At 39.3% G+C, this 19,305-nt stretch overlaps 1 protein-coding gene across 2 annotated transcripts in view; it reads right to left on the bottom strand.

Moving 5' to 3' along the window:
* Positions 1-390: 390 nt before the first annotated feature.
* The window catches only part of NAPB (NSF attachment protein beta), a 57,238-nt gene continuing 38,323 nt past the window's right edge, over positions 391-19,305 (bottom strand). For both annotated transcript variants that reach the window (XM_059406433.1, XM_059406434.1), the window contains 6 exons: positions 14,452-14,507; positions 14,188-14,272; positions 5,838-5,942; positions 4,770-4,838; positions 4,348-4,398; positions 391-3,375 (listed from right to left, as the gene is read on the bottom strand). In XM_059406433.1, coding sequence (XP_059262416.1) covers positions 3,265-3,375; positions 4,348-4,398; positions 4,770-4,838; positions 5,838-5,942; positions 14,188-14,272; positions 14,452-14,507 — 477 coding nt within the window. In that variant the 3' untranslated portion in view covers positions 391-3,264. The remainder of the gene's footprint in view (positions 3,376-4,347; positions 4,399-4,769; positions 4,839-5,837; positions 5,943-14,187; positions 14,273-14,451; positions 14,508-19,305) is intronic.

Raw genomic sequence — 19,305 nt, 5'->3', positions numbered from 1 at the left:
ATTTGAGGGGCTTCAGGGTTCCTCACCCCCCCACCCCCACCTAACAGTTTTCTAGAAACCCAACCTCCTTGTACCTGGAGCTGACTGTGGCCTAAGGGATGCCAGAAAAGTCTTTGCCAGGTGTGGCCAGAATGGACAACACCATGTGAACCCAGGGACTGCACCTACAGGCTAGAACCAGGGCTTCCACATAAATCTTCTGCTAGCAGATCTGCTCCAGTGCCTTGCATTTTCAAGTGATGGAGGTTTTGAGGTAGCTAAACTGTTTGGATGGATATTCAAAGAGCCCAGCAAATAATATCCATTGCCTTAAACCTTAATGGGAACTCCTTTAAGGAAAGGAAGCTACTCTTGATTTGTATAAATTTACATAGGAAAGACCCATCAAAATACTCATAATTTCCACTTTATTTTCTGTACAGGGTGACATAAAACATACATATTCTTTCTGCTAAGGTAGAGTGATCATCACATGGTTAGTTTTCATAACATAATCCTCCACCCGAGAACATGAGGGAGGAGACCCTGCAGTGCCCAACACAACACTGCGCAGGCAAGAGCCTGCTCCAGGCCACAGCTCACACTGCAGGCAGGAGGGTCGTAGGTGCCATGCTGTACTGCCAGGTCCCCTGAAGGAAGCCACAGAAGTTGCATTTGGACATTTTAAATGCACAGTATCAGAGAAAACAATAAATGCACACACTTTGGTTACAGGGATGTCATTACACACTGTCACAACTGTGCAAAAATACTGTTTTCAAATCATTAAATAAAAAAGGAACTCACACAAGCTATAAAAATGTTGCCACAAAAAGCAAAGCTTTCCTGTAAGAAATTTTAACTGACTCTGACTACGAACTAACTCCAGATTTGATAAAATACAAGAACCCAACATAAATGGTCATTATATTTTATTCATAAAGAACATTCTGTAACTCCTGAAAACCTAACTCGGGCCTTGTGGTACTACCGTATGTTGACAGGACATTTCAAAAGTTTGGATAATGTTAATGGACTTTCTTCTCATTCTCTTATTTTCTGGCAGTTCTGTTCTAGCCATTACAAGTATTTTTACTTTTTTCATGTGAAATACTAAAAACAAAAAATTCTTAACCCAGCCACTGATCCCAGTGTTTATTTCAAGACAAACTAGCAACTCTCCAACTAACATAACAAAATGGTGCCAGTACTATTTTTACAAACCATACCTCTTTCTCAGACAGGGGTCTGACGGGACCATGTTGAAAGCTAAAGGAATCCTAAGAGAAATCATTTGGTTCTTACTTTAAGTGGTCACATCAGAAGGACCTTTTAACAAGTGAAAACAAACCTTGCACACTAGTGATGAAACAAGCATCCTGGCAGGCTAGGATTTAAATGCTCTCCAGATGAGAGAGACTTACAGTCTGAGGACACAGACAAAAAAGCACCCTCCTTCCCATACCTCACTTTTACAAAAGTGCATTTGGCTGGTTGTTGAACAGATGAAGCATAGGAACCCACACTCTGCTCTAATCATTTCTTCATAAGAGATTCTGACAGGAAGTGAAAAAGTACCAAAAGGGCTGCATTCCAAATTGTACTATAAGTGATAGCCAGCTTTCTTCTAAGAATCCCAGACCTTTAAAGGAAGGAACATTCATCAGATCCCAGGTCACAAGGCCAGAGTGTCCAGTCTTCTGGTCCATTCGGCCCACCCTGTGACATCTCTGACCTTCCTCTCCACCAGGCTATGTTGGCACAGGTGACCCCACAACCGCAGCTAGGAAATCCACAGTGACCTGAAGGACAGCCTCTACTACCAGGCGTCAGCTGGCCCTATCAGCTACTTTCTCCCTCATCTCAGTCCAACATGCTCACCATCCCCTTGCCTTTCTCCATGCTCAGCCCTTTTTGTGGCGTACCCTCTACTTCCGCCCAAAAAAGGCCTACCGATGCTAGTGGAGGGACATCCAAAAATGAAAACACCCTTCAAATGCCAGTTTCCATCTGACCTAACATGGGAAATTTCATTATCTGTCTTTAATGGTAGCAGCATAATTTTAGAAAGACCTACAAGCTAGGACTGGCAAAAAAATACACATCAAACTTAAGTCAGTTAAGCATAAAAATACAGAGAAGATTCAGAAAACAAGACCATGTCTAAAGCACAGTATCAGCATGTTAAATTCATAAACCAATAGAGCAATATTATGTAAACCAAAATGACAACTAAATTCAAACATTCAAGCCAAAATGACTCCATTAGCTGAGAAGAAAATCAATTCTCCTCAGAAGCTCGTTGCCCTTCTTCCCCAACGAGACACATGGCAAACCTCTGTACCGTATTTACACCACCTAACCCATCACGTTTAATTAAAGGGTAAAATTAATGACCTGGTCTCTCTGTGGCCTTGACGCGGATTCACATGGTGGTGGCACACCAGGCATCATCTCAACGTGGACAAGTGTATGAACGTGAAAGTAAACAAAAGGACATGCCTTTCAAATTACTTTTATGTGAATATAAAGGGTTCCACTCCAACTTAAAGTGGGAACTATCTCCAGGAAAAGGAAAAACTGTTGTGTACAGATCTCTAGTGTGTGAAGGAGTATAAATCCATCAGACTCACCCTGACATTGGCCCATACACATCAGCAAGCCCTGCCAGGAAAGTCCCTTTTCTCACAATGTTAAGTAAGTGATGCTGGCAGACCCCGGCTGTTCTGAATTTTCGCATGCATGTTAGCAAACACAACAATATAAAAAGCAAACAAATGATCACTAGCACCATCAAAAGAATCACAAGAACAATAAAAACCATTTTTAGTAAGTGAAGCCATAAAGCTCATTCCTAACAACCATCCTTAACTAAACATGTAAACTTAGAGAATACATCCAGGTGCGAATTTGTGGAAAGTATGCAAAGCATCTATTACAATGATTAGGCTGGGTACTCCAGTCTAAGAAAATGACATAAAAATACATGACAAAGTTAAACACAGGCTCTGCTGATATCAAAACAACAGGAATAAGATTCTGAAGTAGTTCTCAGAAAACTCTGGGTCTCTGACAAACATGAAATAGCCCACTGCACCCACAATATGCACAGGAGCTTCCCAGCCGTCCACTTCATGAAGACACAAACACAGGGAACTTAAACACACAGATGGTTTGGCCCATGTGCAACAGAATTAAGCCATTTAATGGGCATCCCATAAAGATCATGTGGCCCTAACATGAAACTAAAGAGGAGTCAGCTGCATGCCACAAAGACATAAATGTTCACTTTAGGTCCCCGTCTCCTTCTCCATCCCCTTGGATGGACTTTTTGATACGAAGCAACATGGTCGTGAGCCACTGATCCAAGCGAGATATTGAGTCAAATTCCTTCACCTAGTTTAAAAAAAAATAAAGGGGAACAGAAATTAGTCTATGGAAATATAACCAAAGCACACACACAAAAAAACACCCCAAGCTATTTAAACATTACTAAGTGATAACCCTCCAACTTTCTTCATTTAAATCCTTCATTCTAGTTTATAAATTTTCTTCATGAAAAATGGTTTATATCACTCATTCCAGTTTATAACTCTCTTCACTAAAATGGCTTATGTGTTCTGTGACTATTTTGATGGAGCTAGTGACAAGTTCCTGTGCTTTCTAAACCGCTCTATGTGCTAACATGCTGAGCTCCTTAACTGCCTTTGTAACTGGAAGAGCATACTTAATGTGACAAGGGAAATGAAACCTCATATAAGAATGGAACATGGAAAATGCATGGTGTTCTAATAGTCACTGAACATGAATCAGCGTACTTGCAGAGACAGGAAAGACATGTGGAAGTGGAATCTCTTTAACTCATTTCAGTGCATTACCAGAGAGTGATATTTCAAATATGATTCAAATGGTTTGGGAGCCAAAGTGAAATGGAAAACATTCCTTTCCACTATTGTGTCAAAGCCATGAGTAAATTAATGGAGGATCCTGAGCAATCTGCTTAATTATAAACATAAGATGGCAAATATGGGAAAACAGAAAACTAATGAGTATATAAAAAAAAAAATCTTCCATTTCTTTTATGCCAAGAATATACCAAATTCTGTTTTTTATATTTCAAGCTGTATTTCATTCAAACAGCAAATTTTAACAGTATGTGATAGTGTATTAAATTTGTCTCCCAGCTAAATTCAACAGGCTAATGGAATTAAGTAATTACAAAGGTTTGTGGGACATATAAAACATAGCCTTTGGGAAATACAACTTAGGTATATCAGAAAAATCTTCAAATAAACGTTCAGCACTCATACAATGAAAAGATGTTTCTAAACTTCTGAGAATGTACTACATTGCAAATGCATAACTTACTGCTTCAGTGTAAGCTTCACTGTTCTGTTCTTCATGAGCTTCTAGAAGTTTCTGGTAGCGTAAGCATGAAAAAATTAGTTTGGTAGGCTAAAATGTTCCACCTATGAATAGATACTTTAAATACAGAAATAGCCTTAGTATCACATTAACTGATGTTGCCAAACACCTTACAGAATAGAGGAAATTCTCAAATATAAGCCACAAGTTACCCCAAGTCAGGAATCTAGTTTTTGTGCTAACATTTCTGAGTTGCTTGGTTTAGAACACAATGCTTATGTCTTTGACTCTGCTGGCATCTGAGACCTATTCTACAAAAGCAGGAGAGTACCAGTGCTCCTCAGAGAATTAGAGTTTCATTTTAGACCTGATCCCACCTGACAGCAAAGGGTGTTTTTCTTCTTCAAAGTTGTGGTGTTACTTACTTTCAATAACTTACATTCCCTTGAATCAGTAAATGCTGGAAACATCTCTTCATATTTCTCAAGAGCAAGCTGAAAGAGAAAAGCCACTCATTAATGCCCCACTCACTGAATCAGGAAATAAAGCCCTTTCTATCTGAACATCTTACTACTTCAGTTAAGAATTATCTGCAGCCTATTTAAATGTATAAGAAGTATGCTGTTAAACTCAACATCAAAATCAACACAGGAAACCTTGTTCAGTTTGAATTACTAACTTCAGTTAAGAATAAATTTCTAAATCAGTTTTTCTAAATTAGGTTGCTGTAGAGAAAACAACTTGGACCAAATCTAATTTGTAAAAACTCACAAACCAAGTTTCTGTGACCATTCACTACATAAAGAAACCCTTCCTTAACAATGTCCAGATTCCACATAAATATCACTCTGCTTAAGTCTGGAGGGAAGGATACCTTTCCTCTCAGCAGCTTTACTTCTGTTGTCCGAGCCCCAGACACAACAACAGTCCAAGTCTCTGCCTCCTGTCTCCCCAGTCCATGTTCCCACACAATTTTGGAGTTTAAAACAAAGGATGTTATTCCACTTTTATTGTCTCACCACTTTGCCCCCTAATTTCTTTTTTTTAAGATAGATTTATTTGTTTGAGAGAGACACAGAGAGAGAGAGAGTGAGAGAGAGCGAGTGCATGAGCAGGAGGGGCAGAGAATCTCCAGTAGACTCCCCACTGAGCAGGAGTCCGGCACAGGTCTGGATCCCAGGACCCTGAAATCACAACCTGAGCTGAAACCAAGAGTCTGATGCTTAACCAACTATGCCACCCAAGTGCCCCAACCCCCTAATTTCTTTAAAGCAAAACTACTGAAAGGAACACAGCTACCACTTCGGCAGCAGTTTCAAGATTACAGCTAGGAAGCACAGCGTAGTATAACTGTTATTATTATTATTAATGCATGCAGCTTGGTTTTGCTATAACCAATATCACCCAACAAAGCATATCATGAATGACAGAAGGCCTGAGGCGAGTTCTCATGGGTAAAGTGCACTGGAAACTCGTGCTGTGTGACTCCTTACCTTGGCATTCAGCTCATCTACTATGAAGTGACAGAGGGCTGCTTTAAAGAAGTAGTCCTTTGCACTGTACTTCAACAAAGGATTATCCATGGTGTTTGCCCCAACCTAGGCACAGAAAGCAGAATAGATTTCAAAGGTTTGCTTTTTTATAGTAGGCAAACTGATCCTTACCTTCCCTTTAGAAAATATCTATATCTTACATCAGTTTTGCTATGAATATATTTTTTTAACTCAGTATCACACACTAGAAAATTTTACTATATAAGAAACAATATTTGATACATAAAGCACTAACATGTTAAAAATGACCCAGAAGACTTCTACTTCCAGGAAGATGGAAAAGACATTATTTTTCTCTATCCCTCCTGCCAAGAGCAACTGAGAGCCCCAGTCACTTTATATAAAATCAACAAAAGGAGACTGAAAAGTAGAGACAAGATAGCAGACCAGCTAGGGTCCTTGAGACACACATAAAATACAGCAGGGAGTTCTCTGGGTTTTTTCTTTCATCTATCCCCAACCTAAAATAGAAAAAGCCAGCAACTCATAAGTGCCACACTAGATGCAGGAGGAAAGAAGCAAAGAAAGAAAAAATTCTGAATATTCAGAAATTTGCTTTCTCTAGCTGAAGGACCTAGAAAAGGGCAACCTAAAAAGACAGAAAAGTTTACGTAATTACTGCTCACTCTAGCCAATGCCATAGAACACCATGGTCCCTAACCCTACTCACTTCAGTAAAGACCCTAGATGGAGCTGAGAGGTTAATGCTTTTGAGACTGCAATTGTGAAGGAACCCCAAACCCCTGCCAAAGTGGCTTCATGAAGGCCCAGAAGGAAGCCATGTCTTCATCCTTGCCAGCTTGTAATGGCCCATCCTCCTTCATGCCTGCTGCAAGGCAATGGAGACTATGTTGGGAGCCTGGGCCTTGCCTCCACCCAGTAGGAATAAGACATCATATCTCCCAGGAGTCATGGTTTCAGAAGAGGCCTAGTGTAGGCTTAAGACTTCTATCACCATTTGGCAATAATGAGAACAATCCCAATGTGGTGTTGGTGGAGAGCAAGCAAGGGTGGGAATGGCCACCCCCACCCAGGAGTGAAGCAACACGCCCCTTCTTCTGCCAGAGCAGGGTCACAGAAAACCAGCTGAAGGAGAAGGTTTATTTATTTTAAGGAGAGAGAAAGAGCGCATGAGCAAGAGGGGCAGAAGGAGAGGTAGAGAAACTCTCAAGCAGACACCATGCTGACCACATGCTGAGCACATGCTGAGGCTAACAACAGGACTTGATCTCATGACCATAAGATCATGACCTGAATCAAAACCAAGAGTCAGACGCTTAACCAACTGTACCACCTAGGCACCCCTGAGAGAAGGTTTAAACATGATCAGGTCCAGCTGTCATAGTAGCTCACAACACTAAGACACGAGATCTTAAGCTACATGAAAACCAACAGATGAAAGCTCTGAGGTAACAGAAATGTTAAGATTATACAACAAAGATTTTAAAGGAGCCCTCAGAAAAAATGCTTCAATAAGCGATTATAAAAATGCTTAAAACTGGGGCGCCTGGGTGGCTCAGTGGGTTAAAGCCTCTGCCTTCAGCTCAGGTCATGATCCCAGGGTCCTGGGATCGAGCCCCACATCGGGCTCTCTGCTCCGCGGGGAGCCTGCTTCCTCCCCTCTCTCTCTCTGCTCTGCGGGGAGCCTGCTTCCTCCCCTCTCTCTCTCTGCCTGCCTCTCTGCCTACTTGTGATTTTTCTCTCTCTCTGTCAAATAAATAAAAACTTTAAAAAAAATGCTTAAAACTAAATAAAAACCAGAAAGCATCAATAAAGAAAAAAGAAATTTTCAGCAAAAAAAAAAAATCTCATAAGATATAAAAAAGAAACAAATGGATATTTCAGAACTAAAAAGCACAATAACTTCATAAAAAGCGGATAGGCTCAACATCAGAATAGACAGGAGAGGAAAGAATCGTGAACTAATGACAGAACACTAGAAATTACTCAGTCTGAATAACAGAGAGCAGACAACAGACTGAAAAAAAAACAAAAACAAAAACAAATGAACAGAGTATCATCAGAGACCTATAAGACTATAAAATAAGGTCTAACATTCAGGTTGTCTGTCTTGGGAAGAAAGGACAGAGAGAAGGGAAGAAAGAGTACTTGAAGAAATAATGGCTGAAAACTTCCTAAATTTGGCAAAAAACATAGAACCTACAGATTGAAGTAGTGAATCATCCAAACTGGATGAAAGCAAAGACACCCAAGCCAAGTCACATAAACTTCTCAAAAACAGAAGCTAAGGAATAAACTTCAAAAGTGGCCAGTAATGGGCACCTGGGTGGCTCAGTCATTAAGTGTCTGCCTTTGGCTCAGATTGTGATCCCAGGGTCCTGGGATTAAGCCCAGCATCAGGCTCCCTGCTTAGCAGGAGGCCTGCTTCTCTCTCTGCCACTCCCCCTGCATGTGTTCCCTCTCTTGCTGTGTCTCTATCAAATAAATAAATAAAATCTTAAAAAAAAATAGAATGAATACAATCAGCATTAAAAAAAAAAAGTGGCTAGAAAAGAAAACAATACCTCACCTACAGGAGAAAAATAAGTCTGAATGAAAGCAGACTTTTCATCAGAAACCACAGAGGCCCTAAGTGGCACATTTTTCAAGTGCTAAAAGGAAAGAATTATCAACCCCAGGAAAACGTGCTTCAGGAATCAAGGGGAAATCAAAACATTCCCAGATGAAGGAACAAGAATTTGCACCAGTAAAACCTGCCCTAAAAGAATGGCAAAGGGATGTTCTCTAAATGCAAAGGAAACAGTGAAAGAAGTAATCCTGTAACATTAGAAGAAAAAGGACACAATAACTAAAATATGGGTAAATATAATAGGCTTTTCTTCTTCTGAGTTTTCTAAATTATGTTAGAAGATTGAAATTAAAAATTATAACCTTGACTGAGGTGGTTTTCAACATATGTAGAGAAAACAGTTAATTTATACTGAATGGGGAGGACAAAGGGACAGAAAGTAAGACTTCTATATTTCACTGGAAATGATAAAATGGTAACATCATCAACTTGTGATAAATCATGTACATATTACACCTACAGCAACTAGTCAAAGACATTTACTTGAAAACACTACAGATAATCAACCAACGCACTATAATTCAGGAAAAAGAAAACAGAAAAACAATAAAGGGCATAAATAGAAAACAACAAATAAAATGGCTGACTTAAGCCTGAATATATCAATAATTAGATTAAATATAAATGGTCTAAATACACCAACTAAAAGAGATTCAGAGATTAGATTAGATTGGATATTCAGAGAATAGATTAGAAACTAACATAACTATATGCTATCCATAAGAAACTCACTTCCATTACAGTGATAAAGGCAGGTTCAAAGAAAAAGGACAGGAAAAGATAATATAAATATTAATCAGAAGAAAGCAGGAGAGACTATATTAGTATCAGATAAAGTAGACTTCAGAACAAAGAAAACTACCAGGGACAGCAGGGGACATTATATAATGATAAAAGTGTCAACCCACCAAAAGACATGGCAAACCTAAACATGTATACAGCAAACAACAGAGCTGCAAATACATGAAGCAAAGACTTGATAGTAATGAAAGAGAGACAAATCCACAATCACAGAGACTCCAACACTCCCCTCTCAACAATGTATTGAGATAGAAAATCAACAAATATATGGAACTCAACAGTCCAATCAACCAAGAAGATCTGATCAACACCACAGAACATGTTATGAAGCAACAGCAGACCCACAAACAAATGCCAAATCAGACCATATTCTGAGTCATAAAACTTTATCAAATTTTTAAAAATTGAAATTATAGTGTATTCTCCAGCTACAACAGAATCAAACCAGAAATCAACAACAGAAAGATAAAGAAGAAAATCTCCAAACACTTGGTAATTAAGCAAAACATGTCTAAACAATCCACAGAAATCAATATATACAATGAAATAAATAATATAACAGAATTGTTGAGACATAGTGAAAGCAGTGTTTAGAGGGAAACTTATAGCACAAAACATGCATACACAACAAAGAGGAAAACCAATAACCTCAGTTCCTATCTCAACTCCCTAAAAAAAGAATAGTAAAATAAATCTAAAAAAATAAGCATGAATGGTGAGTGCTGTGAAGTGAGTAAACCTGGCGATTCACAGACCTGTACCCCTGGGACTAATAATAAATTATATGTTTATAAAAAAAATTAAAAAATTAAAACAGAAAATGAAAGTATATAATCAATTAAAAAATGGACTAAAGATCTTTAAAGACATCTGACCAAAGAAGATACACAGATGGCAAGTCAACATATGAAAAATTGCTCCATATCATACGATATCAGGAAAATGACATTCAGATAATGATGAGATACCTCCACACACCTATTGGAATGGCCTAAATCCAGAACACTGACAACACCCAATGCTGACGAGGATGTGGAGCAACAGGCACTTTATTCACTGGTGGTGGAAATGCAAAATGGTACAGCCCTACTGGAAGACAGTTTTGGCAGTATGCTACAAAACTAAGCATATTCTTATCGTGAGATCCACCAATTGTGCTCCTTGATATTTACCCAAAGAAGTGGAAAAAAACATCCATGCAAAAATCTGCTTGGGGATGTTTATAGCAGCTTTACTCACAATTCCAAAATTTGGAAGGAATGAAGATGTCTTTCAGTAGGTGAATGGATAAATAAGCTGGGGTACATTCACATAATGGGAAATAATTCAGCCCTAAAAAGGAATGAGCTCTCAAGACATCAGAGAACATGGAGAAATTTTAAATGCAGATTACTAAAATGAAAGAAGCCAATGGGCAAGTCCATATACTGTGTGATCCTAACCATTTGACATGATGAAAAGGCAAAACTATAAAAAATTCCGTGGTTGCCAGGGGTGTGAGGTACCGAGAGAGGGATGAGTGGCCAGAGTACAGAAGATTTATAAAGGAGTGAAAACATTTAAATTAAAAAAAAAAAAAGCATGAAATAATATTAGAAATCAATGAAACTTAAAAACAGAAGTACAGAAAAAATCATTGAATTTTACCAAATGTTTAAAGAACGAACACCAATCGTTCACAAATTCTTCCGAAGAGAAGGGAATACTTTCCAACTCATTCCATAAGGCCAGTATTACCTTGCTACCAAAACCAAAGCTTTCATAAGAAAATTTAAGATCATGAATGTACATTGAAAATCCTCCAAACAGACTAGCAAACTAACTGAGACAACTTATAAAAAGGATTACACATTATACAGTACAGGATTAGTTTTCTCCTAAGTGAGGTCTTGCCTTTGTCTGTGGCTCCTGGGGAGTCAACTCTAAGCCCTTGCTTGGAATGCCCACCTGAAAGAGTGTTTTTGCTTACTTGGATGTCTCTGACAATATGGTTCAGCTCAACCTAAGGAGGGACTGGAGAATCTGTGACTGAGCCACAGTAAAAATTCTAGACACCCAATAAGGTGAACTTCTTCCCCTGTTGGCAATACTCCATGGATATTTTTTCATCACACATCATTGTTGGGAGAAGTAAGTACTGTCTGTACAACTCCACTGGGGAAGGAAAAAAGGAAGTTCTATACTTGCAACTCTCCTGGACCCTGTCTTAAGCACCTCTTCTTTTTGCTGATTTTAATCTGTATCCTTTGGTATAATTAGCCATAACTGTGGCATAACAACTTAACCACTGAATCCTGTGAGTGCTTCCAGAGAATTATCAAACCTGAAGGTACTCTTGAAGACCCTCAAACTTTCCAATAATCAAGAAGGATTTATCCCAAGAATGTAAGAGGTTGGCTCAAAATATGAAAATCCATTGATGGAATTCGGCATATTAATAAAGAACAAAAAACATATGATCATCTCAACAGATGGATAAAAAAGTGCTTGACTAAAGCCAGTATACTTTGAGGATAAAAACACTACGAAGGAAGAAAAGGGTACTTCCTCAAACTGATAAAGCATATCCACCAGAGACCTGCAGCTAATATCCTATTGAATGATGAGTACTGAAAGCTTTCTAAGATGGGAATAAGACAAGGATGTGTGCTCTTGCTACTTCTATTTACCATTGCTCTAGAAGGTCTAGTCAGGGCAAATAACAAGAAAATGACGTAAAAGGCCACCAAACTGGAGAATAAGTAGAGCTACCTGCAGATGACATGAATACATGATTTTGTACAAATAAAATCCCAAGGAATCAAAGATAAACAAAAATCAAACAAACAAAAAAATCCCAAACCCATTAGAGCTAATAAACTAATTCATCAATGTTGCAGTATATAAAACTAGCAATTAACAATCTGAAAAGAAAACTGCGAAAACAATTCCATTTACAATAGCATTAAAAAGAATAAAATACTTAGAAGTATATTTAATCAAAGAAGTGCAAAGCTTACACACTAAAAACTTCAAAATATTACTGAACAAAATTAGAGAAGATCTAAACAAAAGCAAACGCACCTTGGGTTCATAGTATGGAAGACTTAAGAATGTTAAGATGTCAATATTTTCCAAATCGGTCTATAGATTCAATGTAATCCTCATCAAATTCCAGCTGGCTAAGAAGTATGAACTGACAAACTGATCTTAAAGTTCATATGGACATGACAGGGTCCCAGAATAGGCAAATAATCTTGGGTTGAAAAAAAAAAAAAGATCAAAGTTGAAGGACTTACAGTTCCTAATTTTAAAACAAAGCCATAAAATCAAGACAATGTGATACTGGCATACAGACAGACATATAAGACTAATGGGACAGAATAGTCAAACAGAGTATCACTCAAATAATTTCCTATGAGGGGGCTGAGACCATTTAATGGCAAAAAAGTGTATTCAACAAAAAGTGCTCAGAAAACTGCATAGCCACAAGCAAAAGAGTGAAGTTGGGTCCTCACCTAACACTATATACAAAAATTAACTCAAAATGAATCAAAGACCTAAAAACCTAAGGGCTCTAACTATAAATCTCTTAGGACTTCATCCAAGTTAAAAACTACATGTCAGGGGCACCTGGGTGGCTCAGTGGGTTAAAGCCTCTGCCTTTGGCTCAGGTCATGATCCCAGGGTCCTAGGATGGAGCCCCACATCGGGCTCTCTGTTCAGCAGGGAGCCTGCTTCCTCCTCTCTCTCTGCTTGCCTCTCTGCCTACTTGTGATCTCTGTCTGTCAAATAAATAAATAAAATCTTTAAAAACAAAACAAAAACAAAACTACATGTCAAAGGACATCAACAACAGAGTAAAAAGCAACCCAAAGAATAGGAGAAAATATGTGTAAATCATATATCTGATAAGGAATTAATATCTAAAATACAAATTAAAATATAAATAAAATATAAATATCTAAAACAAGAATTTCTAACTTCTTAGAAATAAGAATTCCTAAAATGCAATACATAAAAACAAACACCCCACTTCAAAAATAGGCAAAGAAACTGAATAAACATTTCTCCAATGAAGATATAAAATGGCTAACAAGCACAAGAAAAGGGTCAACATCACCAACCATGAAGGTAAGAAGTAATGGAAATCAAAACCACAATGAATTACTTCATACTCACTAAGATAACTATTACCAAAAAGACAGTACTGCTAAGGATGAGGAGCAACTGGAATCCTGGCACATTGCTGGTGGGAATGTAAAATGGGGCAGGCGCTGTGGATGAGTCTGATGGTTCCTCAAAGAATTAAAAACAGACCTGCCACATAAACCAGCAATCCCAATTCCAGGCATATAACCAAGACAATGGCAAGCCTCCCTTCTCAAAAACATGAACACAAATGTTCAGAGCAGCATTATTCGTAAATAGTTCAAAAATGAAGAAAACTCAAATGGTAAACATTTCCTGAAAAACAGGTAAACAGATGGCAGAATATTAGTCAGCTATGAAAAGAAAGGAAGTATCATTACATGCTAAAAAAAAGATGAACCTTGAAAAAAAACTGCTATGTGAAAGAAGTGAGTCCCAAAAGGACACCTATCCTAGAAGGCCTAGAATGAACAAATCCATTGAGACAGAAACTAGATACTGGTTTCCAGAGACTGGGAGGAGGGAAGAATGGAGTCCTCCCCACTAGTGGATAACAAAAATGCTTGGAATTCCAAGCATTAGGTGCTGGTGATGGTTACACAATTGTGACTATACTAAAGCCCACTGACTTGTATTCTTTACCAGAGTGAACTATATGATGTGTGAATTATATCTCGATAAAAAGTAAAATTAAATAAAATGTATAATTAAGAAAGAACAAGATTCAGTGACTTCTACCAGAAACTGTTGAGACCACAGCAGCCTCACCTGCTCGTAGATCTCGATGGCTTTCTGGTACTGCTCCAGCTGGGCAGCATACGCTGCCACTTTCAGCAGACACTTGTTAGCTGAACTGAAATCAAGAACCAGAGCAGAGCAAATTAACAAAATTTAACAGAAAAATTAAAAGGTATCCCAGTACAACACCTTTATTTGGTACAGCCTGATATGCTCACAGAGTATAGTAAAGGTTTGTCTTTTATCGCACGTAACAAAACCAATTTTAATTATATTAAGAAAAACAGCACTTGCCTGTTGGATTCTTCCCCTTTGTAATAATCAGCTGATTGTTCATAATGTGCAATAGCCTGAAAAACACACATGCATTTTATTCAAACTACTCAGAAGAGCTACAATTACACATTAATTTGCAGTGGTATTATTCCTATAGATAATAAACCTATTTCAACAGCACACCTTTCACAGCTGGCCTCCTTTATTTGGGGAAGACAAGAGAGCATGCACATCCAGAAGCCTAGTGACAGAATACTTACCATCCATCAAAATCTCTTCCTCCTTTCCCCCAAAGCAAACGCCCAGCTACATCATTTCCCCAGCCCCCAATGCAATTCCAGGTCATTGTGATCTGTTGTTTCCAACAGAATGTAAAGAGGCATGCTGTGAGCCTCTTCCAGGCTTGGTCTGTCCATCTAACTGTGCACCCTTCTCCAGGTCTCTTCCGCTCCCAAGACCTAGAATGCCAATGAACAAGTCTGGAGTGATAGGGGAAGCCAAAAACTGAAGACAGCAGAACTGCTGTCCACCTGATTCCTAAATTACTACAAAGGGAAGAATATACTTCAACCACCATGTACCCACTGCTGCCAAACCCAAGACAGCTATATTAGAGACATATGAAGAGATCTACAGCTTACTACAGCAGCACAGAATTTCCTCCTTAATACCTTAAGTGTCATCTAGAATAAGGATGTTGCCTTCAATCTAAAATATGTGGTGCTAAATTAACAGTGAAGTGGAGAGGAAACAAATTGCAGGCTGGAAAGTTAGGAACCCTGTGGCAAAACATAGAGTGAAATCAAGCATATGACAACTCAGAAGGCAGAACACAAACACATCCCTACTGGAGCCAGAAACTCCAAGGGAAGAAGCTCTATGGCAGCAAAGTTTTGTGAGAGAGAACTCGGGAAAGAATTAGCTTGTTTGTAGGCAATTATAAAAGAATAGGCAAAGTCCAGTGATAGGGCCTCATAAGACTGGAAAGGCCAATGACCTCTATATCCCAAACAGCAAAACGTAAGCTTGAACAACATTTTAAACTAGGTGTCTGACAAACTTTTCTGTAATTGCCCAAATTATAAATATTTTAGGTTTTGTGAGCCAAACGGTCTGTTGCAACAACTTAGCTCTCCTGCAATGCCACAAAAGCAACGTGTCTATGTTCCAAAAACTTTATCTGTAGACAATGAAATTTCGACTTCACATGATTTTTATGTGTCACGAACTGCTTTTTTTCCCAACAGTGATTAAAAAATGCAAAACCTGTTCTTTTTTTTTTTTTTTTTTTTTAAGATTTTATTTATTCATTTGACAGAGAGAGAGATCACAAGTAGGCAGAGAGGCAGGCAAAGAGAGGCGGGGGGAAGCGGGCTCCCCACTGCGGGACTTGTTCCCAAGACCCTGAGATCATGACCTGAGCCGAAGGCAGAGGCTTAGCCCACTGAGCCACCCAGGTGCCCCGTAAAACCTATTCTTTGTCAGAGAGAAAGCGAACACAGGCAGGCAGAGTAGCAGGCAGAGGCAGAGGGAGAAGTCATCTCCCTGCCAAGGAAAGAGCCCGATGTGGGACTCAATCCCAGGTTACTGGGATCATGACCTGGGCAGAAGGCAGCTGCTTAACTGACTGAGCCACTCAGGTGTCCCTGTAAAACCAATCTTAACTTGTGGGTGTACATAAACAGGTGGTGGGTCTATAGAGCTATGCCTTAAATTTCAAGGTTTTCCCAGTAAGTCCTAAAGAGGAAGCTGGCATTATGCAAACAACAGTCTAGAGGTGTTCCCTTCCCACTAAGCCCATAGCTTCAAGGAAGTACCAAGTAATGACTTAAGAGGGAGGCACAAAGACAAACAACAAACCAAACAGGCTTAGGGAACCATGTTAAAGCTTTGGGTATGGCTCCTCAGAGCTGACTGGAGACAGACTTGGCCATAATGCCTCAGCCCCCACTTTCTGCAGGTACTAGTACAATGACCAAGACCAAAAATGACTTGGTTTATATAATTTGTTTGCTCTGAGGCCTCGGGCTAAAGGGGTCACAGTCAATATTAGCCAAGTCTGGACTACAAAGCACATTGACAGTGTGTGAAAAACTGACATTTCCGGGATTTTTTTTTAAGATTTTGTTTATTTATTTGATAGAGAGAGCACAAGTAAGCAGAGCAGCAGACAGAGGGGCAGGCAGAAGGAGAGAAGCAGGTTTCCTGCTGAGCAGAGAGCCTGGTGCAGGGCTTGATCCCAGGACCCTGGGTTCATGACCCAAGCTGAAGCCTAACTGAATGAGCCACCCAGGCACCCTGACATTTCTAGGTTTAAACAATTATGGTTTGGGTCTTTTTGGTTAGCCTACCCTAACTAATATGCTCCCCCAATAAATTTTCTGAGTATTATTTATAACAGAGGCAAAATTAGAAACAAGGCATATACTAGACTACTACCCTAAGATTAAGAATAATGATGGGGGGATGCCTGGATGGCTCAGTTGGTTAAGCAGCTGCCTTCGGCTCAGGTCATGATCCCAGCGTCCTGGGATCGAGTCCCACATCGGGCTCCTTGCTCAGAAGGGAGTCTGCTTCTCCCTCTGCCTGCCATTCTGTCTGCCTGTGCTCACTCTCTCCCCCTCTCTCTCTGATAAATAAATTTTAAAAATCTTAAAAAAAAAAAAAAAAGAATAATGATGGGGTGCTTGGGTGGTTCAGTTGATTAAGGGTCCAACTCCTGATAACAGCTCAGGCCTTATCTCAGGGTTGTGAGTTTAAGCCCTGTGTTGGGCTCCACATTGGGTGGGTGGAGCCTCCTGAAAAAAAAAAAAAAAGATAATGATAGTATCACTATGGAAATTTCTTCATGAAATATTAAATTAACAAAAATACATGAAAGACACACTGTGGCCCTCTTTTTACAAATACATAAACACATATAGAAAATATCTGGGACAGATTCCTTTTGAGCATTTGTCAGAGCTGTCACATACACATGCCTGTGGGATGATCTGATCAATGCATTTATTCTCCTACTAAAATGTAAGCTCTGCGAGGGCAGGTTGTATGAGAGTTCCACTCACCATTATGTCCCTGAGCCTAGCATGTCTATCATACAGTAGTGCTCAATAAATAGATGCTAAGTGAATGAAGGCAAGCTGCATTTCAAATGATGGCCCCTAGACCTCCTGGAGGGTGGTGGGGAGTGTCACTACTTATTTCTACAGTTCTTACAACACCAGAACTCAATGAACAGTGTTGGATTGAACTGTCTGTAACTGCTGTTCTGGGGGTAAAAATAAATGGCCAAATGTGGAGAATATGGTTTAACCTAATAGTTCTTCAATAATGATAGTGGTTCATCGAAATGTTATAACTGTAAACTACGGCTGGATTTATCATAGTAAAAAGGAAAACCAAAGCTTGGTTTTTAATAATACTAATTAAAACAATAATCAAACTTTATGATATTCCCAAGTTTTGAAAGAAGCTGTAGTTGAAAGGAAAGCCTTATCTAGTGGCTTAACAGGGAAGTTTCAGAGAAAAGAAGTTGTCACAGCTCATTTTTTTTTGGGGGGGGGGGGGAAGCTTTAAAACAATTTCAGAGGCTGAAATTCAATTTATTCATTCATTCAACAAGTATTTATTCACTCAGTGTTTCGCTTTACTATGTAAGCAAAAACGTGGTTAAGACAGGTCTCCTGGCTTTACAAAGCATGCAGTCAAGTGGAACTAACATTATAAAGTAACACAGAAGGTTCAAAGTGCTGGAGATCATGATGGAGATATTTATGGAGGTCCAAAGGAAATTCATGGTGGGGGGTGATAATTAAGAGGTTCCTGAGGTTTAAGAGTCAGTAACCTATAGCTCATTAAGCCATGTGCCCACATGGCTCTAGCAGTCTAACGTCCAGGCAAGTTTAGTCAATGGTGACAAGAAAAAAACAGGCTAATCAGAAGAGCTACTGTGCCACTGCATGGCAGTCAGCTAAAGCTTTGGCTGGCCAGGGGGTGTCACTGGTTGTCATTAAGTGATTTGGGACTAGAAGTACCACCCTATATCCACTGGGTGCTGCCAGAGTTGGACAGTAAGTACTTGAGGGCATGTGGAACACTCTGCTACATGAATAGCTTCAAGGCTGCTGACCCACTCTGGATAGCAAAGATAGCAGAAAGGCCTGATAGTGAAAAAAAATGAACAAGAAACCAAAGAACACACTTACAAAGACAGTCAGTACTCACTGACTCCAAAACAAATGATCATGACGCTGCTATATAGGAGCTAAAACTCTGACATATGCTATTTTTCTTTTAGAATGAACAGAAATGCCAATGGTCTGCTGTCCCAGAGAAAGGCATGTAAATGTCCCTGAAAACATCTCTCTGGAAAACAGCATGGAGGTTCCTCAAAATGTTGAAAATAGAACTGCCCTATGACCCAGCAATTGCACTATTGGGTATTTACCCTAAAGATACAAATGTAGTGATCCAAAGGGACACATGCACCCGAATGTTTATAGCAGCAATGTCCACAATAGCCAAACTATGGAAAGAACCTAGATGTCCATCAACAGATGAATGGATCAAGAAGATGTGGTATATATACACAATGGAATACTATGCAGCCATCAAAAGAAATGAAATCTTGCCATTTGCAACAACATGGATGGAACTAGAGCGTATCATGCTTAGCGAAATAAGTCAAGCAGAGAAAGACAACTATCATATGATCTCCCTGATATGAGGAAGTGGTGATGCAACTTGGAGGCTTAAGTGGGTAGAAGAATAAATGAAACAATATGGGATTGGGAGGGAGACAAACCATAAGTGACTCTTAATCTCACAACAAACTGAGGGTTGCCGGGGGGAGGGGGTTTGGGAGAAGGGGGT

This window comes from Mustela nigripes, chromosome 7, assembly GCF_022355385.1.
Source record: "Mustela nigripes isolate SB6536 chromosome 7, MUSNIG.SB6536, whole genome shotgun sequence".
NCBI classification, from domain to species: Eukaryota; Metazoa; Chordata; class Mammalia; order Carnivora; family Mustelidae; genus Mustela; species Mustela nigripes.
The sequence above is the reverse complement of the archived record's forward strand: the minus strand, read 5'-3'. Positions and strand labels throughout refer to the sequence as shown.